At 38.2% G+C, this 27,710-nt stretch overlaps 1 protein-coding gene across 2 annotated transcripts in view; it reads right to left on the reverse strand.

Annotated features, from left to right (window-relative positions):
• TENM2 (teneurin transmembrane protein 2) overlaps positions 1-27,710 on the reverse strand; it is a 616,650-nt gene that overhangs the window by 60,260 nt on the left and 528,680 nt on the right. For both annotated transcript variants that reach the window (XM_039701625.1, XM_039701624.1), the window contains 3 exons: positions 23,265-23,459; positions 17,737-17,937; positions 15,622-15,834 (listed from right to left, as the gene is read on the reverse strand). In XM_039701625.1, coding sequence (XP_039557559.1) covers positions 15,622-15,834; positions 17,737-17,937; positions 23,265-23,459 — 609 coding nt within the window. The remainder of the gene's footprint in view (positions 1-15,621; positions 15,835-17,736; positions 17,938-23,264; positions 23,460-27,710) is intronic.

A 27,710-nucleotide genomic window follows, 5' to 3' on the forward strand; every position in this document is an offset into this window, starting at 1 on the left:
GTAAATTCAGTCAATTTAAGGGCAACATGCAAAAAAGTGACTTCATGTTTGAAAGAATATCTAACCTAATTACAATATAATCTAGACTTAAGGTAATTTAGGATTTTTGTAGGAAGACATTCTCAGTTCAGTCATTAGCTTCAAAATACTTTTTTCACTTTGCAAATCCTCGACATATTTCATAGAGGAGGAATGAATTCCTTTCCTCCTTAGATGAGAACCTCCACATAAGATAAAAAAATAAAAATTACGTTACACACTTTTTCTCCAAATGCTAATTGCATTTCTCTGACTGTACCTCCTTTAGTGTACAAAAAACTTTACCAAATTGAGCAGTTCAAGTCAATCAAAATGCTCAGTAAGCCAAGTTAGCATTTAGAGTGACCTAACAGAACTGCTCCCCTTCTGTCAGTGCTACTTAATGGTAGTTTTCATCAGTATTTCAAATTGAGCTTGAATTCAGTAATGTGGGGGAATGGGATTTGTGGAAACACACATGGATACACAAGCAGGAAGCTGCAGTGAGAACAAGCAGATGTTAAAAGCAGCTCCATACACTGCAGAAGATGCACAGCACTGAGAGGTGCAGCCTGCAGGGGGGTTGGAGGGAGTCTGCCCTAAAATCCATGGGCTCCAGTCTGGTGTCTGACCTCAAAACCACCCCTCTTTGAAGGAGAGGTTGGACCACCTGACCTGCTGACATCCCTTCTAAACTGAATTATCTATCATCCCTTCAGTTTTAGAGCTTTGTATTTCATAATTCTCAGGGCAGGGAATCCCAGTTTTCTCAGGCACTATTAAAATATAATTGCTTGCTATTCATTAGATATTAATGCCTGCATAGAATTTATAATTTAGCAATTAACTTTCAGGTATGCAAATGCTGATCCCGTGTAAGTGTGCAGGTTATCTCTAACAGAAGAATAAATATGAGCCTTAACAGAAGCAGGCAGTTTCCTCTATTACTGTGTGGCAGATTAGTACATTCTGTCCCTCAAATTTGGTACAGAACTTTGGAATCCCTTCAGGATGAAAAACACTATTTAGACATGTGCATTATATTTTGCAGCTGATCTTCTTAAAGTATTAATCACATTGATTCCATTAAATGGCTGCACACTGCATGGGTTTGGATTTCAGAGTTCCAACATTCCAATTGTCCAAAAGAAAAATCCTAAAGAAAGTGCCAGAGAAAAAACCAGAAGTTTTTATCAAGTTTTGTGGAATAGTTTGGAATGAAAAATAGCAGCAATACACTAAATTTTTTATGCCTTCTGGCTTGCAGCAATCCTGAATCATCATGACATTAAAATATGATTACAAGTGGCCAAAAATAATGGGTATTTGAATATTAAAATAAATATATCTCACATGTTTGTTAGGGCTAGAATTTATGGAGTTTGACTATAAACAAATATAAAGTATGAAATAATGCTTATGACCTAGGAGCAGTATTCCACCACATGGGCAATGTATGCAAAACAAATTAAAATAGATAAGCAATGTATTCTGAGTTATGTGAGTGTTTGTGTATGCTGAGTTGTTTGGCAGATATAGGATAGAGGATGAATATTTCAGTACGTAAAATATACTTTATAAACATCCCTTTAATTCTAAAGTGCAAGGCACCATTCTGCATCCCTTGTCAATATACATAAGCCTCACGAATATCATACCATTTCCAATTTTTATATCTACCAATTGCACAAATAACTAATAAAAGCTACAGAAATAAAAATATGGTGCTCACAAATGAACTGCTTTAAGTCCTGCATGCATAAAACAGTTCTCTTTTTGTTCCTTTTTTATCTGTTTACGTGGCAAAAGAAGAAACTTCCTAATCCTTCAGATATTGCCAGTTGCTTTGATATTTAAACACTAAATATATCTGTGAAAGTGATTTTGATCTACAAGGGAGCTCATCTTCTCCATCTCACCCCCAAGAAAGCCAAGAGTATTTAATCTGCTCTTGGAAGAAATTTGGAAGACAAACGAGCTCTTTAAGCTCTGCTTGCTTTACATTAAACATATTTACTACCAGGCAACTGATGGCTCTGCTCCTCCCCTCGCCTCACCAGAAGTGTCCTTAATTCTCTGGAACGAATACTTAAGTCTTTCTGCTGCTGGGCAGAACATTTATTTTCCATTTCTCTGTAGAAGCCATCAGAAGCACCAATGAGACTTTTAATTTGATTGCCTTGCATCTATATTTGACAGTTTTTAAGCCATCCTGGGGCAGGCAGGTCGTCACTTCTTCCACTGGGACTGTTTTCCAGGAGCACTTAGGAAGGGAAACGCAAGGTAAGGGAGTGGGAGATGAAGCCACAAAATCTGGAGACCACACTGCCTCAGCTGCAATAGGATTGTGTGACCAGGACAATCAGTAAATTGAATTCATAAACTCCATTCACTGATTTATGTCAAACAAAAAAGTGCAGAGCATGTACTGTCAGGATATTTGCTTTAGTTAAAAAAAGAATCCAACAAAACAAGGAAAAACAGAAGCAAAGATCAGTCAAAAGGAATTTCCAATAACTAATAACAATAAAAAAATCTCTGGTCTATGCAAGGGACATCTAAAAGACAATTTGCCACAGTTTTGTGTAATTAACTCTTTCTTTGCAATACTGAGAACAGTAGATGCATATAGAACAGTAAATAGATGCAGATGTGAGTAGCTCATAGTATCTCTAAATATAACAAACAGATGTCAAAGAAATCTTTCTTTTCCATCCAGGTTATCACTTAGAAAAGTTCCAGGGGAAAGGTACCAGAATATGAGACTGCCCTGAAAATCAGCATTATTGATCCTCAGCGTTCAAATAAAATCAGAATTTAGGTTACCCCACTCTGCCTGTTTCCCATAATTTCACTGGGGAATGGTGTCAATGTCTCTTGTTTACAGCTCAACTGCCACCACATTTCACGGAGCATGTTGGAGCCATATGAATTGGGCTTTCCTTTAGCTAATGCCCATTTGTTCAGAGCACTGAACCTGAGCAGAGTGCAGCCCTTTCCCACTGCTCAGCACCAGGACAATCCTGCTGGACTTGGGCTGCAGGGAATTTCCAGCAGGCTCCACTCGTGTGCCACCAGCAGCTGACAAGGTGACACCAGAATGTTCCCCAAGGTTTGATGCAGTTTGACTCTGAGATCTCACAGATCACAATCCAGCAAAGAGAACCTGGGGACAGCTCTGGCTCTCAGGGTAAACACATGTGTGGGAATATGCTTAATCAGGCACAGTGCATATCCAATTTCCTCTAATAACTGCTGTAAGCACTCGGGAAGTTTCTGCAAAAATCCTTTTTAACGGTGTCACTCACTGGAAAAGCTCTCCTGCAGTTTAGTGACACAGCCTGGCTCCTCAAGGTACAAATCAGTCAACACAAGACTTGTACGTGGGTACTCCAGCATGCTCACCTGCTTCTCACTCTGAAGGAAACGTTTACCAATTGTAATTATTTCCTAGGCTGGACTGAAGTTACCTAATTCAAGTAAGGGATCAGTAGCAGTAGCCCTGTGGAAGTTCATCTTTAATAAACTTCTAATCTTTAGTCATAGGACAATAATTCAGAAGCAATACTAATGAGAACTGACATTTTCCTTTTCATTCACTGTCATTTATTCACTTTTGAGTGACATCCCTCCTCACATTTCATTACGTTTTTATCTCAAGCATTAAAATACAGCAAATAAATAATTAAGATCTGGGGACATATTCTGCAAATAACTTTATCAAATCTCCCATTTAGTATCAATGGGAATGCTCACTTCAGAAATTAGAAACATTATATACAACTTGCTAGGACTTTTTAAACCTGCAGTGTTTTACATCAGAATTTCTGACAAAAATCTTTAATAAGTAGGGGAAAGTGTAACTATAGAAGTTGAGTAAATAGATGCAGTCTTCAATGGGAGGCACACATGTTAAATCCCCCCAGTTCTCCTGAATAAATATTTCCCTTTACCAAGCATCTCATACTTTAAAATTTTCATGCAGTAAATGTTTTTAAATTAGTTAATGAGGATCTTAGGAATTTCATGGTAACTAGAAACACAAATACTGGTCAAATATGACAGATTTTACTTAGCATATTCTTTGTGTATGGAAGATTGAAAGATTTAAAAGAATGGGGATATAATTAGATTGTAATAAGCATTGTCTTAATTGTATTTAAAAAAACCCCAACTTTCATGTGGAATGGAAATATTAACAATTTTAGGAGACATTTCAGTGTATTCAAAAAGTTTGCTGAGTGATATTTCATTGCTAATTAACCCTTTTGATTAAGTATATGAAGTACTGTTTATAATTCAGGGTGGGCCTGAGTGATTTTAATTCACTTTTTTTACTCAGCATACAAACAATCAAAATTGTTATGGAATGTACAACAAAAGATTCCAATCAAAAATCAGCCAGTGTCCATTCAGCCTTCACAAACAGGGCGACCTTGACTTTGATGCCCTGTTCTCTAAATATGGCAGGCTTTCTGCATTCTAAATCAATATTTCTGATTTATTTTGGAAAAAAAAGTTTCAAACATTCACAGGACACACTGAAGATATATATGGATTGGTTTCATGATAAAGAATCAATTAATAATGATCCAAGGGAGACAGTAACAAAAAAGCAGTTTTACCCTATTCCAAAGCCAATAAAAAGATGAATTGTATCTAAAAATCTGTGTCACTCTACTCCCCCCACCCTGATTCAGCTATTAGCAATGCCACATGGGAGCAACATTAACCTTCATTTCAGAATCCTAACAAACTCCTATGCAGTGAGTTTCTGTCTTAATTCTAAAGCATCTTTTCAATTGCTTCTGAAACAAGAAAAGGCACATTGCTTTTCCTGTACTGTTATAAAGCTACTCTTAGAAAAAAAGGATGGAATAATCAGAATTTGCAAACATTTTAACAAATTCATTCACTTTTCAACAACAAATAATGAGTCATGGCTTCCTGCTTACAGCAATACCTTTATGGTCCAAAAGCAAGGGATTCTGCAATGTAAAAAAAAAAAAATAAAAAATGGAATGGGAAGAGAACCACCCTTTTTTTACAGAACTACTTCATTCTGAGCACACTCTTCCATTGCAGGACTGAATGCTGTAATGCTAATTCCTTTTAGTTTGAGAGATAAGTGATCTGTAACTCAGCATACACACATTTTGCCTTGCTTTAGGAATGGAAAGCAGTCAGAAGAGTTTATATTTAAACTGTGCTGAAAGGTGGATGGCAGCATGCTACATCAGGGACTGAGTTCTACTCTCTGGAATTCCCAGTGGTTTAAACAAAAAGTCAGTTCTCTCATCTGTACTAATGTGTCTCTGTTTTTAGGAGAGTCAGCATCTTCTGGGACATTTAGGGGTTTGTGTTTGTACATGCTGAACTTACAAAAATAGCTTCAGTGCTATCCTTGAGGAGCTCCTTCCACCAGAAACTCAGCAATGTCTTATGATTCCTAACAATTGGAAAATCACTGTATTTGAAGCAGCACCACTTTCAAAATCAATAAATCATCATGATCCAGGCAAAAAATGCTATTCCTAAACAGATTTTTTTGTTGATGTTGTTAATTTGTGCTTTTGGATAATTGTCCACTTAGTATTGCATCTAGCCTAAAATCACAACCTAGCAACCTAGTAATATTCTCCACTACAAACTGATTTAGTTTTTAATTAAAAAGAATGGTTTTAATCACAATTGCATCCTTATATTTACTTCTAAGATACCAAAGTTATTATCCCTACTAATTCTCTTCAGAACAGGGACTGCACCATGATGAGTCGTGGTTCTTTACCTCAGTTGTTCAATGCTATGAAAAACTATTTGAAGGAAAATTTAAACATATATGGTCTAGATGAATTATGAATCTTACTTATTTTTCAAACTGTTGAATAACTTTAGTCTTCCAACACCTACCCAAAAAAAATACTCATCTGAAATTTTATAATTAAACAGAGAAGAAATTAATCTTCATATGGGTTCATGTAAAAATATACTGAAATGTTAGAAGTGTTTATACTTTTCAAATATATGAACAATTAACTATTAGCTCATGTCGTTCAATCTACCCTAATCAAGCCGGAACATTTAAAAAGAAATATCTAAACCTTTTCTCGCAGCTATTTTGATGGTATCTTGTTTTACAGCATTTCAAAAGCAGGATACAGTCTATTGATGCTGAGTTTGATCAAACTGCTTTGCACTGAACTGTTAAAAACTACAAATAGAAAATAAAGATACAGTGGGATTAGGAAAAAAGCAATACACTTAGATAGTTGTTTGTCAAAACAATGGCTCCCTAGTTCCATAATGCAGGAGACTTTTGAAGAGGCACTGTGGAACAGAGGAAGTGGGGCAGGACTTGGGGGCTGTTTGCAAACCATGTTTGAGAGAGCCCAGAGACTGTTTGACTCGAACAGCTGGGACTCGTAGCCCAGCTCCCAAAAACCAGAGTCACCACAAGAAAAGCCATCCCAGATGTCAGACACCACTCATGGGCCACACAGCTGGCTGATCACAGTAAGGCAGGAGCAAAAATATCTTTTAAGAGTAGTAGATTGAGAGGGAGAAAAGCTTTATGTGGATAAGCAGACAGCCATGTCTCCCCCACCTAAATTTTCATTAAGGATAATGTTTTGATCCATGTCACAGCAAATCCTTCATGAAAGCAAACTTGCTACTTTTCCATGAAAACTGCTTAACTGTTTAAGAGAGGTACTTTTTTTGAGTAAAATATTTAAGTGTGCAGTGCTCAGGGTCAGCTCTCAGAGCTGAAAATCCTCAGGGAACAGCTGGGCCATGAATCCTTTCTGCTCTAATCCCGTTAGTGAATGAAGAGGGGATGATGACAAACACAGCAACCTCAATATATCATGTCCTGCTTTTCCTTTGGCTTTCAGCAGCCTGGCTCTGAACTGCTGATTAATGAGACACCAGCACTGCTTTGTCTCCATCTATCCCAGCATGGATGTGTTTTGAAGACAACTGACAGCCTGAGATGGACAGTAATATGTCAATCAACACTGCATCACTGAAAACACCACAGTAGAATGTGCTGGAAATTGTAAAAATCTACTCAGGTGGGCACAGTTTCTTCTTATTATCTATAAATCAGGTAATAGCAACCTCAGGATTATTCCAATTATTTTCACTTTCAACATGAAAAGATGAACATGGACTAAAACATCAGACCCAAACGTCTCTAATAATATTCAAGTTTATATTCAGCTCTTATATTTCAGAAACCCAAATTATGCTTGCAATTTCTTTGGGCAAATGAGATATATTATATTATATGATGATTTCTGTTGGACAGCAAACTTTGCTTCTTTTTATATGTATAGAAAGGCTATATGTAAAATGAAATAGACTGAGGAATAATCTCCAGAAGCATCGTTATCCTATTGAGCATTTCATAAGGAGGTCAGAACAAGGATGGAAAGAAAGAAGGAACAAGAGAAAAGAGCTGGATAACATAAATTTTGTAAAAACTTTCTTCAATAAGAATGGCTCATGATACCTCGTAACTTGTGCTCTGAACAAGTCCCCACATTCATTCCTTAAGATCTGTTAAAAAACTGTCTAAGTAAGGGCTTTTAGTGAAAGAAGGATGTATCAATATTCAGCATCAGTGTGTATTCATCCTCAGTGAGCAGTTACTGCACAAGAGAGAGCTGACAGCTTAAAGAGAAGCCTTTCAATAGTTTCATTTTTCCCCGAAGCCCTAAATAGATCACACAGCAAAATCCTGAACTGACACCTCAGAGGTTCTTCAGAGACCATTTTTTCCTTTTTATTTCTCACATTAATATTTTTAATATAACATTAAACTAAGAAAATATTGAGTAGAGAATTTCAAAAGCATCAAATATCTTAGGAAGAGAAGTCTCTAACTTATAATGCATCCTACTATTAATTTGATACTAAATTGGCAAGAAGCTGGGAAAAAAAAAAAACAAAAACCAAGACCCTTTGCAAAGCTTTGCATCTGAAATATTATTCCACTGAGGTTGCAGCAGTCAGGCAAAACACATTTGACTTTATTTGCATCTTCAAGCATGAAAGGTTATGTGAAACTGATACTGACAATGCAAGAACGATACCTTGAGAATGTATAAGCAAGAATGCAAGTGATCAAGGAAAAGGTATCTTTAACAGGAATATGAACAGCAGGTCTCAAAAGCATGGGCAGCTATTGTTCCCTTTTGTATTTCTTTCTTAGGAGGTATAAATATTATATATATGTATATACATGTCTGTTTCTCAGGATCCAGCTCTACCTTTCTGTCTCCGTACAATCCATGCCACTGACCTCTCACAAGCATTCCTGTGGCTTTGTTGTTTTGTTTCCAGCAACATTGTGTAATTCACTCCTTGCTGAAGCTCTGCTTGACACCACGGGGTACAAAATAATACAGAAAATATTATCTGCAGGAGAAGAGAAGATTGTCTGGCTCCAGGAATACTGCTAGGAACAGCATAATCGGCTCTGCCCTTTCAAAAGTTAGATCAGCTCCCTGATTGATTGCCCTCCCTCACTTTTTGTGGTCTTTTAAGAGTTCAAGAATTGGCCAGAAAATCAATATAACTCATGAAAAACCCCTCCAAAAGGAAAAAAAAAAGAAATGTGGTTTTAGTTTGGGAAACCATTCACCAGGATCTTCTGGGTGAACCTTTGAAGTACCAGACAAAATGCAGGAAGTTTAGCTGAAAACATACTCATTAAATTTTTTGGGCTAGAAAGGAAAGAAATAAGGTCATGTTCTGCAAATATCCTGTAAAAAGAGAAAGAAAAAAGCTACTCAAGTGTTCTGACACTGAGCTGTGACATGTTTCAATCATTTACAGGAAGCCCTCAGCAAAGAATGCAAACAGGAAAGTTCTTCCTCATGAATAAGCTTGCCTTTCAGCCAAAAAAGATCCCCAGCTGCCCCCTGTAAATTCTGTAAATGGAAAGGAATTCTTTTTCTAAACTCCTTGAAAGTCAAACCACTCTCACTATACATAAATCTCTACACAGAATGCTTCCTTCCAAATATTCATAATCAGCTACCTTGCTCAGCTATGATAAAATTAAGTGGATGCATATTGTAGTTCTGGATTCCTGAGTGCTACAGAAATAATTTTGAAAGTTTACTCATCCCCGATCCACAAAATTAGCTGGTATATTTCAGTTTTCAGCATAGGAATTTGCAAGTTACAAATCAGAACCAGAAATCCCAAGCAAGATCAATCTACATAGTATGGAATCTGGGGACTCCACAGCCAAGAGATTTTATTCAGAAATAAAAGATGACAAAGATGAGGCAACCAACAAAGCACCTCAATAGCAAATACAGCTGGGAAAGATAAGAAGCATCAGATTCCCAGGAAGAAATTTATTTACCAGATATTTAACTACCAGGAACTCGGACCTTTGCTGAAGCAGAGATGCTGGACTAGATGAGCATTTATGTATCCAAGTGACGAGTACATTTCCTTGGCTTTGGTTATAAAATGTAACATGACATATGTTCCCAAAATTCCATCCTATAAGGAAGATTTCTACCTTTTGAGTCTCTCTGTGTTTGAATGATGGAAGAGAAAATGTGAATGATGTGCAGTGAATGACAGAAATAATTGAGAATATCTCAGGTTGCCTCATGAGGTACCTGCTGCTCCTCTGCTTTGCTGAGGAGGCACAGGGGGAGCAACTCTTAAACTCCAAAGAGTGCTTGGCACCATGTTCCCAAAAGGCTGCAACAGGAGAAATCTACTTCCAGGTGTAGAACAGAGGAATAACTGTGTGATATAGGTGATGAACTGGAAACTTCACATTCAGGAACAGCCAACATCTCCAACATTTTTGGTCCTGTCTTCATATATATATTACCAACATATTTCAACATCTGCAGTAATGAAAAGTGGTCATGACTTAAATATTCTATGCATTTTTCAACTAAAATGAAAAAAAAGTGTTCCTCCCTCCTCAGAGTGTGCAATCTAAATTCCTGTCATCGTTGTTAGAGGGTTTTTTATGCCTTGATAGGTTATAAACTGTTACAGATTAATTTTAAGTTAGAAATCCATTGGAGAAGTCTAATATATCTAGCTCCTTCTAAATTGCTCTTTGTCAGATACGATGGCTTTCCACTGCCTCCTCCCACACACTTTCCATCTCCCCTGAAAATTGCCTCATCTTTGAATCATTACCGTTGTAATTACAACAAGAGAAATCAGTAGTAGAAGAAAAAAAATCTTTGACACAAAGAGCATTATCATGGGACAAGAATATCTTGCTATATCCAAAGATAACACAATGCCACATTATTAATGTTTCCATTGATTATTGAGTCTGTGATAAGGTAAAGAACTAAATCTTTACACTTTACTTGTGGTATCCATCCACCTGATAGAAAATAGAAACGTGTCAAAGCTGGAAAGGTCATCCCAAAACACTCAGGGGGGAAAAGTTTTTAGTAAACAATTTTTTGTTAAAACCAGAGGTGGAATATGTGTTCACCTTTAAAGGAAGAGTATTTCCCTACTGGGTGTGAGCTTGTTTGGACATTTTAGAATGGCTCAATATCCAAACTGACAACCCATTGTTCTGCAAATACAGAACACATAGATCAGTCTCCCTGGCTGGATAAATTATCAATTCTACTTCCAGGAGTGGCATTGGATTCTTAAAGGGAATGACAGCATAACTCTTAAGGTAGGCCATTAAAAATAAACTCCTTTGAAGGCATTCTTCCTCCTAAGCTCATTTAAAAGGAAGAGAGCTCATAGAGTTCAATGATTTCTGGTGAGGCTGCTGCCCCAGGGCAGGATGAATTACTTATCTTATTCCTAACAAGTGTTTGTCTAAATGGTTCCTAAAAATTCCATTGATGAGGAATTCACAATTTGGTTGGACAATCTCCTTCAGTTTTTCATTTATTGGTAACATGTTTTTTCCTAACACAAATATCTTTTACTATAACTTAAACTTCTTAATCATCCTAGACACAAAGTCCTTTCTTTTTTTCTGTATATTTTTATGCATCTGAAAATATTAGGTTATTTTCCACCATGTAGGTGACGGAATCCTAACTTTTTTCAAATCTTTCCCCTTTATTCAAGGCCTTGAAAACATAGAAGATACTGAGCTAATACAGATTTCCAAACCCCTTGTTCTCCAATTTTGACAGTTTTAGGGCCAAGGACCCAGTGGGGGAAAGTTGCTGATCCCCAGCTCTGGAGTTAGATTTCAGAAAGCCCTACCAAGACCAGAACAGTGTGAGGTTTGTGGCTGGACCTGATGATCTTAAGGGTTTTTTTCTAAGATAAATGAACCCAAGCAGAGCCTGAAGAGATGGACTCATCACCTGCTTGTGTTCTGTCAGGCAGGCAGGTGGAGGTTCAGCTTCAATGTACCAGGAATATAGTTCATTTGCATGAAAAAATAATAATAAAAAAAAGAACATAAAATATAAGAACTGTCTGGATGAAAATCTGCAGCAGAGTATCCATATTACCAAATAGCCTTGAGTACAACCTTCTCCCACTTTCTGTCTAAAAAGGAGTGCTTGACCTACCTCTAATGGAGGTCACGAGCAGACAAGGGCAAGGCTTGGGAATTTGACAGGCAGCCCCAAAGCAAACCTCACACGTATCACCTTCTGGTCAGAGCTCACCTTAAAAGATCCATTTGCAAATTTAAATTTTACTTGTAAATACTTAGGATTAAATCCTGCTTTTACTGGTCTCCTAGTGAGATTTTTACCAATAACTTAATAAGAGACCATGCTCCAGGGATATGAATTACAGATGGAATTACACTTTTAAAATGGCATTTCTGACTGTTTCATAAGATCTCCATATATATCACTGTCCTTGGAATGCTATCTTGACAGTTTATATGCAGAACATCCTCTGCAAGCATTTAAAAACAACAGTTTTAAACATCCAGATATTATTTTCAGTGAAAGTAACAGATCCGTTTTATAACAGCATGTTTTAAAAAACATTCAGATGATTTAAGGAAAAGCTGAATCCTCCATCTTAAATTTCTGTCATGAAATGGGTTCAAGATTAACAACTTCTATACCTTTCTTTCACTTTGTTATTAGTTTTCCAATATTTTTTTCATCTAGATTACCCTCTATTATTTAGTTATAACTTCCTCCATAATTGCAATCAATGAATAGTAATCACTTAATAAACATATCCTGACAGGTCTATTTTTGCACTGGGAAAAGATTAATTTTCTTTATCACCACTCCAGTAAGCAATTTCTTTTCTTACCTGAAGTAGCAAAGTGAACTGAAGTTCTGCTCTGCTTCGAACAGCAGCTGAGCAAGACCAGACACTCACTCCACTCACTTTTATATTATTTGGATATAGATTTATCAAAATCTGAGTAACCTGGAACACGCATGCTTTTTTATTTGCATTGATTCTTACACATAATTCTATTGCACACAAGCAAAATCTGCTTTGCACAAACACTGTGCTAGCACTGAGCTCACACTGCTGTTCTGGGAGGATTTTCTGAGTGCTTTTCTTAAACCAGGTAAAACAGAGGAAAAAAAGCATTTCTATTAAAACTTTTGAGCTTAGATACTCAACAATGAAATGACAAGGAGTGTGCATTCTGTCAAGCATCTATTAAAGCCTCATTTGATATTAAATAGGATAAAATATCCTGAATGAACTTGGATACCTTCAGTTTGCTATGATGATTTCTTTTCCACTGCCATGTAAATATAGCACAAAGAAACTGGTAAAGAAATACAAACAAGAGAAAATGGTTTTTATATAGAAATCTCCTTTTCTTCCTCACAGATCAATTTGTTTTAAGTGGACTTGGCCTAAAGTCACTGGAATCAAAGCAAGTTTTTCTGCTGGCTTCATTTCAGACTAGATGTAGCAAAAATGGAAATTCAGAGTAAATAACCTCTCCTGCAGGATTTGCATTTCCTGCCTTAGGACAAACAGCCTGTGCAGTTTTCAGGTGCCTTTTAGAAAGGACTAATTTGTGGCATCTTTTTAGGCAGACACTCCTCAGAAATTCTGACATTAAATGCTGTGTCAAACTTTCAGCTGAAAATGAAACCATAAGGGCAGTACTCTGATACTGAGTTTCTGTAAAATTTAAGTGCACTTTAGTTTTCACACCAACGTTTAAAACATCTTGAGCAACTCATCATTGCACCAAAGTATCAATTCACTCTAAGCACAGATTTTCCAGTGGTAACTTCTAGAAATTTCGTACCAATGCTGACAAAAATGACTTTTACCATCCTTTTCCTCTGAACCCTGTGTTTCAGCTCCATGTAACACGAACTAGTGGGGTCACACTGAGTTGTTCCTCTGAACTCAATTCCATTCCTGGCATCAGCCTTTGTGCTTTTGTAAATGGCCTCAGGACACGACCATGTGAAAATTCCTGCTGATACAGGCCTGTCACAAGGATCTCTGTCTGCATGCAACAGACAACTTCTGCCTGCACAAACTTCATCCATGATAACTAGAAGGGCATACCTGAATTTTTTGCACTAGTCTCATCTTTGCCACAGGCAGGACCACATTAAGTTTCAAGGAAATCTGTGTAATATACACTAAACAAAAAAAGCTTACACATATTTTAATCACTTTGGAAGTATCACCCTTCCTCTGAAAAGAATTGATTAGACACATCTGTAATAAGGAAGATATCTAGTTCAAAGCTCTGAAAATTAGGTTTAAAATCTCACTTCAGAGTTCACTAGTTCAGCTGCCAGTTTCCAGCCTACTTTGAGATCTTGGTAAAAGGCATCTTTTTGTCTGCACAGTAATGAAGACTTTACATACACTAATTACTTCTAAACATCGGCACATTACTAAGAGCTTATAAAGCAAAACAAATTTTGTAGGAAGCATCAACTTCTGAAATAAGCAATTATTACAGAATTTAATGAAAAAATTATATACTAGGCATTTTGTAAAGATCTGGGAAGAACTTTGAAAACAAAATGCCTGGATTAATCTAGCAGAGGTATGTTGATATGATGGAAGTCTGAAAGCAATTATGAAAAAAACACTCTGCATCTGTGCTGGTCACAAAGTGTTCAGTCATAAAAGCTTTGATTTAAATCATATTAGCACAGTGTGGAGGAAGCATGCAGCACCACAACATCAAAGGATATGCCCTGAAAATATGTATCAATTTTTCTTTTCTTTTTTTTTTTTTTTTAATCTCTCCAATAGGAGTATACTTTTCATTTCCAACTCATGTGTGTGTTGGAAATGGTTTGTATATCCAAAGAGAAATCAGAGGGGAATGAAAAAGAAAAACAACTTGAGGGATGCAAGAATCTCACCAAACGTTTAAGTAAAGAAATAACAATTCACTTGTAATAGGACTGTCCCATTAGGGTCCCTGACTGCCACGAAAATCTCAAGTGACCTACTCCTTTCTTAAATTCACCACCTTAAGATAATGAAAACAACATGACTCTGGATTTGGACTCATCAGATTTCTTCTAAGGCATACTTCACAGCTCTCCAAAAATTCTCTGGAGAAAAGCACACTTGCCTGAACCTCACAGTCTCAGTAGATGGGACACTCTTGTTCCAGATAAATATGCTCAGACTTCTGAGAAGGGATGTGATCACTGAGAATTTCCCATTTTTGACTATAGCTCAGAGAAAATAATAGTTTTCTCCTTTGAGTAAATTTTCAAAACAATCCAAATAGACTACCTGCCTCCTTGTAGAGACAAAATAAAGAACTTCACTTAGGAACAATTAATTCCTCATTCAAGTAAATTTTCAAGCCTGGTAATTGAGAGGATGGAACATCACTGCTTTGTGTAAGGATGACCTTTTTGAACTTCCCAGCAGAGCCCAGTTGATATTGTGATGCTGATGCTGCAGTGAGCTGCAGGCTCTCAGGGAAGGGGCTCACAGCATTGTCTCCATGAAAAGAGCAGGGCCACTGTCCCAGCACAGCATGAGAGAACGCCAGGAGCTGCTCCTGTGCCAGCAGAACACACATTCCCCAGCACTGAGCCCTGCTCTGGCTGCTGCTGCTGGGCTGTGTTTCACACATGATGTACAACAGCAGGACAGCATGGATGGGTCAGACTGGGAAATTGAACAAGAGGCCATTCACACAAAGGAATGCTTAGTTAGGTTTGAAAATCATTCAGAATCAGATGATACTGAGATCTCCTCTGTAGTACCACGTGTTGTATTTGTTGATATCACACATGGTACAATTTGTTTCATCTTTACTTACTAATGTGGAATTTGTTGTTGTGTTGTTTTTGTATGTTTTTTTTTTCTCTATAAAAAGAAAAAAATCTACAAAAATCATTGTTACTGATTTGAAATGTTAATAATTTGAAATGATTCCAAGAGCCTGCCTGCATTTCCCCCAACACATTTTGAGTCAGGGTTGATACCTGAGAGCACTTGGGTCCTTAATGATTCAAATCATTGTTAATGATTTGAAATGATTCCAAGAGCCTGCCTGCATTTCCCCCAACACATTTTGAGTCAGGGTTGATACCTGAGAGCACCTGGGTCCTTAAGGGAACAGCCCATTACAGTCCACGACAATAACTATGTCTCTACGATTTATGAAAAGAAAGCAATATGTGCCTGTTTCGGTGCCTGTCGTTTGCCTACCAATGGTGCAGTGCTCCCCATTCCAGCCCTCTCTGCATTCACACTTCCCATCTTTACAAGTCCCGTGCTCCGTGCAGCGGGGGTGGCACACACGCTGGTCACAGCCCGCTCCTGTCCAGCCCTCCTCGCAGCGACAGGCCCCGCCGATGCACACGCCGTGGGTGCCACAGTCCACGGAGCACACTTCTAGGAGAGAGAACAGCAGTCACAGCCGGCCGCAGGGGCAAGGGAGCACCGCAGCAACACCTCTGCTCAAAACCACACTCCCAAAAGCTGCCCTGCTCACATTCTGATGAAAGCCGGCACTTAATTTGTATTTAAAAGCAAAACTAAACTGAAAGCTGCTTTGATGCCATAAGGTTTTTCAAATGCTTTTATATATTTAAATATTTTAATATAAACACCTTTATTTTTTTCATATATATGTCTTTATATTTTTCAAATCCTGTACTGCATTAGTACAAAACTAAACTCCATGTGAAGTGTTAGCTACTGTTTACACATTTTGCTCAGATGAAAGAATTCCTCTAGGCCTGAAACTCAGGGACACCCTACAGTCTTAGGCCATGAAAAGTATAAACAAAAGTGAATTTGGGGGGAGCAAACTGGGGGAATGTGACTTCATTACCTGAAACTGTAATTGGAGGATTGACCCCTGATATGTAAATGGACCAAACTTAAAATTTTCTGAAAAACTCATGATCATTGTCCATCCTGGGTGTAGTCTCACTTGGATGATTTTAACTGCCCAAGGCCTTCATATAGAAGGTCTTTAATAAACACCCACTTTATTCTCTTAACCTTGTCTAGCCTCTGTTCTAGGTAGCCACTCCAAGGTGTCAGTTTAAAAAAAGCTGCTAATGTGCACTGGACAGAGTCACAGAGCGGCATCCTCCATGCAGACACAAACAAGTGTCAGAGGTGCTGTCCCCAACAGCAAAGGAGGAGAGCAGGTGGCTCTGCTCTACTCAAACCTGGACCTCGGGTGATTTTGACAGCTATTGATTTGCTAAGAATTGAGACTGAAACTCACCTAAAACTCATTTGGCAGAGAATGGCAGCAATTCAGGGTCATTTAGAATGATGGGTAAAAGTCACTTTCCAAGGAGAGATTTTTGTATTCCTATTACTGACATGGTCAGTTATCTGGTGTCTCACTCCAAAAATTCTACTGCTCTCTGCCAGCTGAAGTTTCAGATAAGTAGAAGGGTCTTTTGCCCCATGCATCACCAAACAAAGTGGCAGCAAAACTCTCATTCTTGAATTTTTCTGACTGCTTATCCATAAAGCAGAAAACACATCTTCACATTCATGCCACTGGTAGGGTATTCCAGCTGATTAACCTTAGGAAATAACTGAATAACTGTGAAAAATGTAAATATCGCTGTGAGACACTTGGTTTTGACCTACAGCACCATCTCAAGGTTCAACTGACAATGTAAAAGCAAAATTCCCTGTATTTTCCTCCTATAAATGATGAACATTTTCATTTGCTGTTGAGAAACAGAAGTACACTTATGTAACTTTTTGAGTCTAAAAGAGAATCCATGTTAGAACAAAACACAAACTCCTAACCAAATTAAGAATGTCATGAAAATATATATAGAAGCATATCCACAGTTCTTCCCAACAAAATTAATCAAGCCCAATTGTGTAACAAAGACAACTTTCTCAATTATTACCGCATTTCAAACTTGCCATAGGTATTTACATTTGAACAAAACAGCAACATGATTGCAAAATGAGGAAAAAAACCTTTTTCTTACTGTGGATGCAATGGGACAGAGAGAGAGAGAAACGGCAAGCGTTTCTCACAGCGGCTTGTGAGAATTTTTAGGGCGGTGTAAGGATGTGATAACTTGTCAGTATAAACAATCTGCAGGTGGTGTTTTTCTACTTCATCTTGCTGTCCTTCTCAAGGACGGTGTATGAGGAAGGTGTTTTTGTTAATTAGCCAATCAAATAGAATGTATCGTATCACTCTATAAAAACCGCGCGGTTCTCTTGAACAAAACCTTCTTTGCTCTTTCTGCAACACTGCCTCCTGCCTGTTCCTGTGTCATCCTTGGTGCAAGAGTGACATCTTACCAACGGAGCAGTCGGGGCCCATCCAGTTGGGGTCACAGCTGCAGAGCCCCGTGTCGGGCAGGTAGGAGCCGTGCCCGCTGCACTGCTCGGGGCACTGCGCGCGGGGCAGCTCGCAGCTCGCGCCTCCCCAGCCCGGGCTGCACAGGCACTCCCCGTTCACACACACCCCGTGGTTGGAGCACGTCGGGTCCAGGCAGTCCACTGCAGGAGGAAACAAAAAAACGTGTGCAGAAGCATCACAAAACACGAGGGGGTGTTTGGAAAACGTGCTCTGGGAAGTCTGGACCGTGGTGATAAACAGAGCAAACCGAGGGAGTTGTCCAAGTCAAATTAATACCTGGTCTGAGAATGGGAAAGTGAAGTAATTTACATTTTATATTAAATAAATCAAGCAGGGTTTGTGCAATGACAGTTTACTGCAGGAATGCTGTGGTGGAGAAGCATGAAGACTTAAAAATAGCACTTAAATATATATAGTCAGAGCTTCACACATAAACCTGGAGACATTTCTTCTGAAATACACTGAAGCTCCAATGAGTCATGTACTGTATTTCAAGTACTAAATAAGTTAATAATTTGCAGTTTTAAAAGATTTTTTATTTGGAGTATATTTATAAAAACTGCTATTATTACTATTAAAATGTTAGAGCATTGTTTGAACATTAGGACAGCCACTTCAAGTACACAGAAGTCAGAATGTCAGTGGCTTTCAGCTTCATTTAGACTCCTAATCATTTAGTCACTCCTGAATGTTTGATCCATGGTCCATTAGTAGCTAAGCTGTGAAACTGAGAGCCCTGGTTACTTCAACACATATTCTAAACCAGGAGATTGTTTTTCTTAAAGAAGTGAAACCAGATACAGATATGGAATTCAAACCAGAAACAAGAAAGTGAAAATAGTTATAATGGAAAATGATGCAATGGAATTTCACTTGCTGTTTCAGTCCTATAAAGGAATGTTACAAGCTGTCTTTCAAATGAACTTTATTAGTAACATTATGAGTTTCCAAATTTCTATCTTAAACCATGAATCTGTATAACAATACTATGTTTTACTGCCAATATCCACATGGAGGCTTCGCCAAGTACCTTTTGCTGTGGAATTGAAGGTCAAGGTCAAATTAATGTCTTAAATAACTTGAATTCATCTCATGACTGGTATATATTAGCTCACAACAGCAGGACCAAGAATGATTTGCATTCCCTCTTGCTGCTCCAGGAAGATCTGAGTTTATAATGAAAGTTATTTATCTCTAATCTTTTCCAAACTGATCCTTCTAAATTAAGGCAGAGACGTTTTCATTCCATCTGATGTGAACAATACTTATCTTTCAAATCTCAACTTTTCTATAAACATGGAGCCTTGTCAAACTATTTTATTTAGTTGTAGAACATTTAAAGCAAGTATATAGATTAGATAAAGGCAGAGGATTGAGGCAGGTGCATTTAGAGATGCAATAAAATGAGTTATCAGAATACAGTAGTATAGAATTCAGAATACAGTATTACAGGAATAAATTACTGTAAAATTTCTTACAAAATTTTCATTTTAATAATGAAAATGGCTATTATTTTGGGTTTGCTTTTTCTTTTTTTCTTTAAGATTTAAAGCTGAGTTAATTTGACATGAAAATATTATAATACAATTTTGTATTTACAGGTAAACCAAGATTGGTTTGTGGTTCACCTCAAAGTTGATAAATTCATAAACTGTTTTAAATTACACATAGTGCTTGTCCAGTATAGTTACTCCTTCTTTGTGCTTAGCCAAATTATAATCTGCCTGAAGTTTACAATGCATCTTTTGTACAACTGCTGTTGAACTCAGTGGTCACAGAGCTGTGATAAAACAGTCTGACTGAATAAAGCAGTAAAGTACTCAAAAACTTAGGTAAATCTACTTTAAGGATGAAGGTTACTTCTCCCCAACATTTGGTCTATTCTGGGCTCTTTTAGAATATATATTTTAACAGAAAATGTAGAAGGGTAGTACGTGTATAACATCGTTATAGGACAGCTAACTTTAGGAGATAATGATAAGTCATAATGTACTCTCCTTGTCAGGAATGTATCATCTTCCTTCTCAAATGAAAGCACTAATGAAAGGAATGTGGAGCATATGAAAAACACCACCTTCTGCTACATAAATTAACTGTCTTCCCTCAATCCTGAATTACAGTGCTCATGCAGCTTTGATTTATTTCTACAGAATGAGCCTATCAATGCCCTAAGCCCCCAGTTTCCCTTGTTTTACAGGATAACACACTAAACACCTTTGTCCTTTGTTCCAGACAAATGTGCTTTACAGCTGTTTTGTTCTATCACTGGGGTAAGGAGCCGCTTTCAAAGTTTAAACTGAGGAGAGTTTTTACTCTGAGCTCCAATCTCCTTCTATTTTAATACATGCACAGAGTTATCATCTCGGGCCAGCTCCTCGCTGTTGAAATTAGCATAACGTGATTACCTGCAATAGAACTGCACTGACTTGTGCTGCAGAGGTTCTGGCCCTGAGGTGCAGCAGGGTTTACAATGGTATTTAATCAGGATTTATACATGGACCATCTTTGGTGTTTAAACAAAGGAGAATGCACCTTAGCAAGTGTGTTAGGCTTGGAACTCGCAGCCTCCCGGCAGCTCAGATCATTAGAGCTCATTTAGTATTGGGCCCTCTGTAGATTTGACAAAAAAAGGTACTGAAAGCAATTTATATCCTTAAGGACAAAAAGGAGGTCAAGGAGTTTTTCAAACAATATGTACCACGAAGTCCCCAAAGAGCCATGAATTACACTTACAAAGTTAAATGTCATTGAAAAATGACTCAACCTGGAAAGTGACAAGAAAACCACCCTTAACTTAACCTAATTTGGCAATTTCACTTGTGTCCCCCCCCAAAGTAGACTGAATGAAGCCTGACAAATACCCCACTTCATCTTCTGTGCAAATTTGTTAATAGAAAAACAGTGTTTATGCTGCAAAAATTGTGCATCAAAAATATTGATTTTTGTGTCACTTTCATTTCAGGTAAATTGTTTGAACAATATAACCATGATGAATATCAGAAATAAAAAGCTATTGGGAAGAAAAAAAAAATTGCTGACCCACTTATTCTAATTCAATATCCTAGTTGGAAAATGGCAAATGAATCGACCTTTGCCATTCTTTTTGGAAGTTCAAATCAATAGAGGAGATTTCATATATTATATATAAATATAGAAGTATTATTTCTATAATTCTACTATTAAAAGTGTAAAATTTCTATTAATGCAAAAACTTTAACTAAGACTAGAGGATTAATTAGAGAGACACCACTTCACAGTGTATCTTTTCACACATAGCACGCGATTAATGTGAGAAATATGTACCAAAAAAATGGAATTTCAGAGTAGAAACATGGTGGTTGATCATTCTTGATTTGCAAATTAATTAATTGACTTATTTATTGCCCAATCATATATGCAAAAGGTTGCTTTAACCTTTCTTGTCATGTTATTGGCCCCTTCCAAGTCTGCAATCAATACCTCCCGCCTTTGTAATCCATTTAACTTTTTAGGAAGAAACGTATCCTTCCGAGCACAGTGTTGATTAAATAATGTATATCCTTTCATCTCACACAGCCATTCACCTCCCAAAAAGCTCTGTTGACTGACAGATTTGTTGTGCTCCCAATTTTGGCTGGAGTTAACCCAATACCTTTGCAAAAATGCCTGCACTGGCTTTTTCTAGAAACTCCTCTGGAGCTGCAGATGTCTCTGCTTCACCGTTCCAAACATTCACCTGAGAATAAGATGGATTAAGCACTACAGGAGCCTATTTCTCTTACAGGAGTTTGGGGATCCAAGGTAGATAGATCCATGGGGATCCATGGCCCAGACAGACCACAGCCATTCTAGAGAACTGAAAGCAGAGAGAGAATTCCATGCAAGTACCTGGAAATTACAATCAAAGTGAGAGAGGAATGGCTTGCAAGGTAAAATGTCATGAATTAAAAGAAACAAAGATCATTTTAGGCCATATACCATAATCTCTCTAATAACACAAGCATTTATACAACAACAGAAAATATGATGAAATGTATAAAACTTAATGAGACCAAGCAAACAATTGCAGTTAGTACCAGAAAGAGAGGTTCTGCAGTCCTGGGGAACAGATTGGGTGCTGTAGGGCATGTTAAAGACAGTATTTTCCATCTTTGATTTTCATGAGAATGATAGTTAAAGTAAGGCATTTCAGATAATTTTTGAATATCTCCTAGTATCACACACTCAGGGTGAACTCAGAACTATAAATTCTAAGGGAAAAAAAACCATTACAGCATTTTCTGGATATAGTTTAAAATGTAATCTGTCAAAAACAACGCAAAAGTCTTGGCTTCAACTCAATTCTGGAGAAAAGCTCTAACAACCTGTGTTGAGAGGATTTAGTGGAAGAAGATGACAGGAATGAACTGAACAAACAATTGCAGTCCCACCAGTGAGGATCCTTGGTTTCTTTCTTTGTCTTTTTTTTTTCCTTTTTCCACAAATTCACTCAGACTAATGCCAGATCTTGTCCTAAAGGTGATGACTGCGATCCTGACAGTAAAACCCTTAGTGGTTTGTTTATCCACAGTTTTCTTCCCTTTCTTTTCTGATGGGAGAGACAGCTGTTCACTAGAGGGTAAGATGAAAATTGATACACACAGTATCAATACACCTCTGCAACCCATTCAGAATAATCCTGACAGATTCCTCAATCCTAACAGCATGACATCCCAGCCCTATCACTTTAGTACTCAAGCTGATTCTCTGGAGGATTAATAAACTCTGGAGCACAGTAATATATTTTAAAAAGAAAAGCAGTCCAATTTACATTGTGCATTCTAATAGAAAACAACCATTATTGAACTTAATCTATGACCACATTTTGCATGGTTATTTTTAAAAATTTGTTCATTCTACATACTCAAGGAATTGGACACTTTGAATCTGAAAAGCTTTTCTGCATTTAAAGGACCGTTATTGTTCGTGTGTGCCATCTACCTTTCCTTAATCCTTATTTTCCTTATGATTGCAGCCAACAGGAGCAATTTGCTCCACATTAAGTCTGTAAGTAACATGGATATCCAAGTCCTGCAAATATTTTTCATCAGTTTCTGTCTTAATAGTGATTGATATGTGCTTTGTGTGAAGTTGAAGCTATACAATTTTGTCTACCACTGCTCCTTTTCCCTCAGCATTTCATCTAAATTGTTCGGTAAACATAATCCACAAGAAAAGATTTTTCTTTGCTCTTCAACAAAGGAATTATTCAGGTTTACTTGTGGCAGACACTCTTAATACTTCAAAGCAATGTATACAGAAGGCCTGAAGTTTGGTCTGAACTCTGATAGATCAGTAAAATTGTGGTGGACTACATTTTTACCATCTTGTACCTGCTACAGAAGTTTTATGCTCAGATTTTTATTCTATTCATTCCTTTTTTCCTAGCCATTAAATAATTCCCAAACCCAGAAAACAAACTAACAATAGAGAAAAAAATATATCCTACCTTCCTCACAGTTTTCTCCTTTATAGCCCACAGAACAGACACAGTTCCCTTCGATGCAGGAGCCATGACCTCCACATGAAGGGTCAATGCACTGGCTGATGGGCACGTCACATTCTGGACCTTTCCAGCCACTGTAGCACAAGCAGGTGCCTTTGGAGTACTGACCATTGCCACTGCACAGAACGGGGCAGGCAGCTGGAAAATGGAATGAAAAAACAACAACACACAGGATCATGCATGTAGTCATGTAAAAGTGCACTAAAAATCCACTATCAAACACTCATACTCAAATATGTTCAGTTACTCGGGAAAAAATAATCCAAGATAATTCACAGTGGTTCAGTTCTTCATTTCTCAAACAAATAATTTGATTGCTATTTAATAAAGCACATATGTGCTGGGCATTCTGAGAACACAACTCCTATTCTTTGGAGAATACTGAAAATGTTTGGGATAACTAATGGGGTAATGTGAACAGATTTGAGTTTGACATTACTCTGCCTTGTTTCTCTAGGTGACATCCAATTTTCATAGATAGAACACAAAACATTCAGTCCCCACAACAGCTTATCATATGGCATCTTTCTTTTACCATAACACTTTAATGTAATGTGGCCAAACATTTTTATACCCTTTGGTTTCTAGTGTAAGAATCTTGAACACCAGAATGACACAAGATTTCAGCTACTACAAATGCACCTTGGCACCACTATCCCTGCTGAGTCTTGTTTCCTTGAATCCCAGTGACAGCTTTTACCCTGTGTGTACTGGCAAGAAAGCACCATTAACCCTTACCCCTCATTACTGTGTTATTAAGGGGGTAAGACGTTCTTAGCAAATATTCATTTATGCAAATGAAGTGAAGCTATGAATAATAAAAGTAGTCAGTAGGTCCTGGGTGCCAGGAATCAGATGTTGTACATATGCAGAGCAAGGGAAAGAAACAAGGGGTTGATTGAAACCCAGGTGCATATAAATGTTTCCCTAAGTCATGTTCACTCCTGTGTGCTCATGTCTCCCTTGGGAACATGGCAATCTGTGAACTTCTGGGCCTGTCAAAGACCGGCTGCGTGGTCACTAGCCAGAGAAATGGAAAAAATCCCAGAGAAATAACAGAAAATGGGAGTAATGAAGTGAATCTTTAAGAAAAGCTTGGAGCACTTTTGTGCTCTTCTCTCTGATGCAGTTTGATAAAGACAGAAAAGTATTTCCCTGTCTTTTCCCTCTTCAAAGTAATTAGAAATGAACACCCGGTGTTACAGTGCCAAAAATATACTCAAAAGCTACTATTAATCATTAAAAGGTCCTAATGTCTTCTTGGCTTCTACTATCCCTTTAACCCCAATGATCAAGAAGAACCCAAGTAATTGATTTCCTACAAAGAAATGTGCAATGGTCCAGTTATTCAACTTCTCCATTGTTCAGCCCAGCAATCCTTATTAATCTTTACTGTCCCATTGAACTGCTGCAAAAACAGATTTCAGGACAGTTTTTTTTGTGAATTTTCTTATTTGATAGGTGAAAAAATTGATCAGAAAAAATAAAATTCAGATTTCTAACCTGAAATGTTAGCTAAAATTTAGAGTGCTGAGAATTATTTCAATTAAAACTACAGATTAATGGGCTGCATGTCATATAATATGTGTAATATTTTTTTGGCCTATTTTTCTTCTACATTAGAACAATATCAAAGTCAGTATGCTGAAGTTTTGGGTTTGCTACTGCTTCTATGTCTTAGATCCATATTATCCATCCTTTGGTAGCAAAGAGGAATTAATTCTAGTGCATTACTGGTGTTCTCTCTTGTTATAAGTTTTGCCCAGTTGCTTTCTTCTGCATTGCAAAAATGAACAGAAATTTGAATAAAATATAATTTCCATCGGTAACTGTATATGTAGCAGAAGGGATTACAAGTGACCTCACCCCTGGTAATTCACAGTTGTACTAATTACCAGAGAAGAAGAACCTTAATGGGTTCTGCTGCCCTTAATGGGTCACAGCAGTGACTAATAAAGATAAGTGTGATAGAAGGGGTGGGCTGGTCAGGGAGAGCCTGTGGGTACAGCAGCCCCGAGGAAGAAGGAAAGATCCAGAGAGACAAAATGAAGAACAAAACTAGGAAGAAAGTTGCTGCTGCTGCAGAAGATTTGCTGTGAGGTCAGTCTGGGTTTGATGGAGTTTGAGCCTGCTGTTGGAGCCTGCAGCCACAGTCGAGCCTGTGGTCAGAGGCAGCAAGGAAATACTTGCAGTCACATTCCAGCAGGAACAGCCAGCAGTCAGGGGCTGTCAGAGAAGCCAACAACAGGAGCTTGCTGTAGTTGGAGTCAGGATGGCTGAACTGTAAAGAAGAATAAACTGAGACCCTTTTCATGCTGTTAAATGAGAGTCTGTGTCTTGGCTCATTTCTACCCTAACGAGAGGTCTGCTGCAACAAGCAACATTTTCATTTCAGATGTGGTATATGTTCTCAAGTGCTTTACTGAGTTTAGTGAAAAAGTTGATGCTAAATTTCTGCTGGTTTCTGAGTTAAATTTACTGAGCCAGCTGACACAGAGAAACTGTCCTCACACTGCACTCCAGGACAGTCTATCTTACATCTTTTTGCACCTCAGCATCAAACACCTTTCCACGATCTACCACACGCTGAACTAGCAGCAACTTGAATGCTGTATGGCTATTCCTTCTGGCTGCATGTTCCCCTGAGGAGCCTGGCTCAGTTCCCAGCCTTTCCCTGATCAGGTGTGCAGCTCCTGCAAGTCACCAGGTGAGCCAGAAGGAAACTGATCAACCCAGCACCACTTCCACTTTCTGGCTATGAAGACCTGGGGGCACAATTCATTTGTCCATAACTCTCAATTTCATGGCTTGTTTTGGGCTGACACTGATACATTTTCTCAAATCAGCATGTAAAGGTAATAATTTCTATCCTGCTCTCTTTCTACAGTGTAGAGGACAGGCAAGTGATCAGAAGGCAGCTTGTCCTAAAGACCTGGAGTGAGCATGAGTGTCGAGTTTCTTGGTGTCATCTTGCACACCCTGAAACACTGTTTAGATGCTGGTCTTTCAGTTGGAACTCACTTTAACACAAAAAATCTCTCTCTCTAGGACAAGGCATCCATCAGCTCCTGTATGGGGTGGTTAAGTCTGCAGTCCCTTTGGTGAAGCCCACCACAGAAGGAAGTAAATAATGCTGGATGCAAATCCTCTCCATGTTTCCATGCTACTGCAGAGACTCAGAGCTGTCATTGCTGATGGTTTCTCAGTGTGGATTCCCCAACTGCACTAGGACACACTTGCTTCTGCCCACCCAACTCCTCACCACACTGTGATAAAGCTGCATGCAAAGAACAGGTCCCAGGAAGGCTAAATGAATCTGTGGGCATCAGGCAGTTTCTTTGGAGAAACCACATTTGTTCAAGTAATTAAAAGGAAAAAAACTTAAAGCTGACTCACAAGCTAGATACAAGTGAGGAACAGCTCTTCTTGTTTTGTTGTTTTACAGATCAACATGTGAATCAACTCTTGAAACAATTTCTATTCTGCAAACCTCTCTTCTAGCATGAAAACACAAAGACAATAACCCCATTTAAACAGCACACTACCTTGAAAGAGGGACTGAGTGGAAATAACCCATTTTAAAAATAAAAGAGAAAACCAAAACAACAAAAACATCCAAGCCACTCAACTAGGACCAGTCCAGACCTAGCTAGAGAGGTCTGGACCTTAATTCTGTGTGAGCCACCTGCTGTAAGATCACTTCTCTGCTTGCTTTGTCCCTAAGTCTCATTAAGAATGCGTAACTACAGTTCAGCTAGAGGTGATGTGCATCTGCTACTTGGGACTTGTCTGTGGGGAAACCATTCTTAGCTCCTGCTTTTGACCTGGATTTGCATGGTTCAGCTTCTGGGATACTGCACTGCAGAAGGAAGGTTCCTGGATGGTGCTGGGTCTTGGGCTGAAGAGCTCCCACAGTAGTTTTTTCAGTGCTCCCTGACTCTGCTATGTTGCTTCAAGAATTTAAGCAAAGCTGAAAACCATGTCACAGCTTTTCATTCCTGTCTTCATGTATCCATCAGGTCAAAGGTCTTGCTGTGGCTCATGGATCTATTCAGTCCTTGTGAAGCTTGTCTGTAAGTTGAGCAGCAATCTGCCTTTGGGGGTTTGCCAGGGCGGTCACGATGCCAGTGACACCAGAACTGACTCTGGACAAACAAGAGAATCTGTCACTTAACCTTAGGGATGAAGTTGATACAGTTAAGATTAAGGCACTTGCAACTTAAAGCCACAGTGTAATCTACAACCCTCTGCTGTAGTTATTCTGCAAACTACAGGAATATCACTTTGAGAATAAGAAAAATGACAGATCCTGGGACAGATTTTAGCTTTTCCAAGACTGCCATGTCACTAAGATTGCAGGAGAAACATGTAAGCAAGAATGCAAGAAGG

Source organism: Passer montanus, unplaced genomic scaffold (assembly GCF_014805655.1).
Source record: "Passer montanus isolate IOZ18808 unplaced genomic scaffold, ASM1480565v1 scaffold15, whole genome shotgun sequence".
In the NCBI taxonomy this organism is placed as follows: domain Eukaryota; kingdom Metazoa; phylum Chordata; class Aves; order Passeriformes; family Passeridae; genus Passer; species Passer montanus.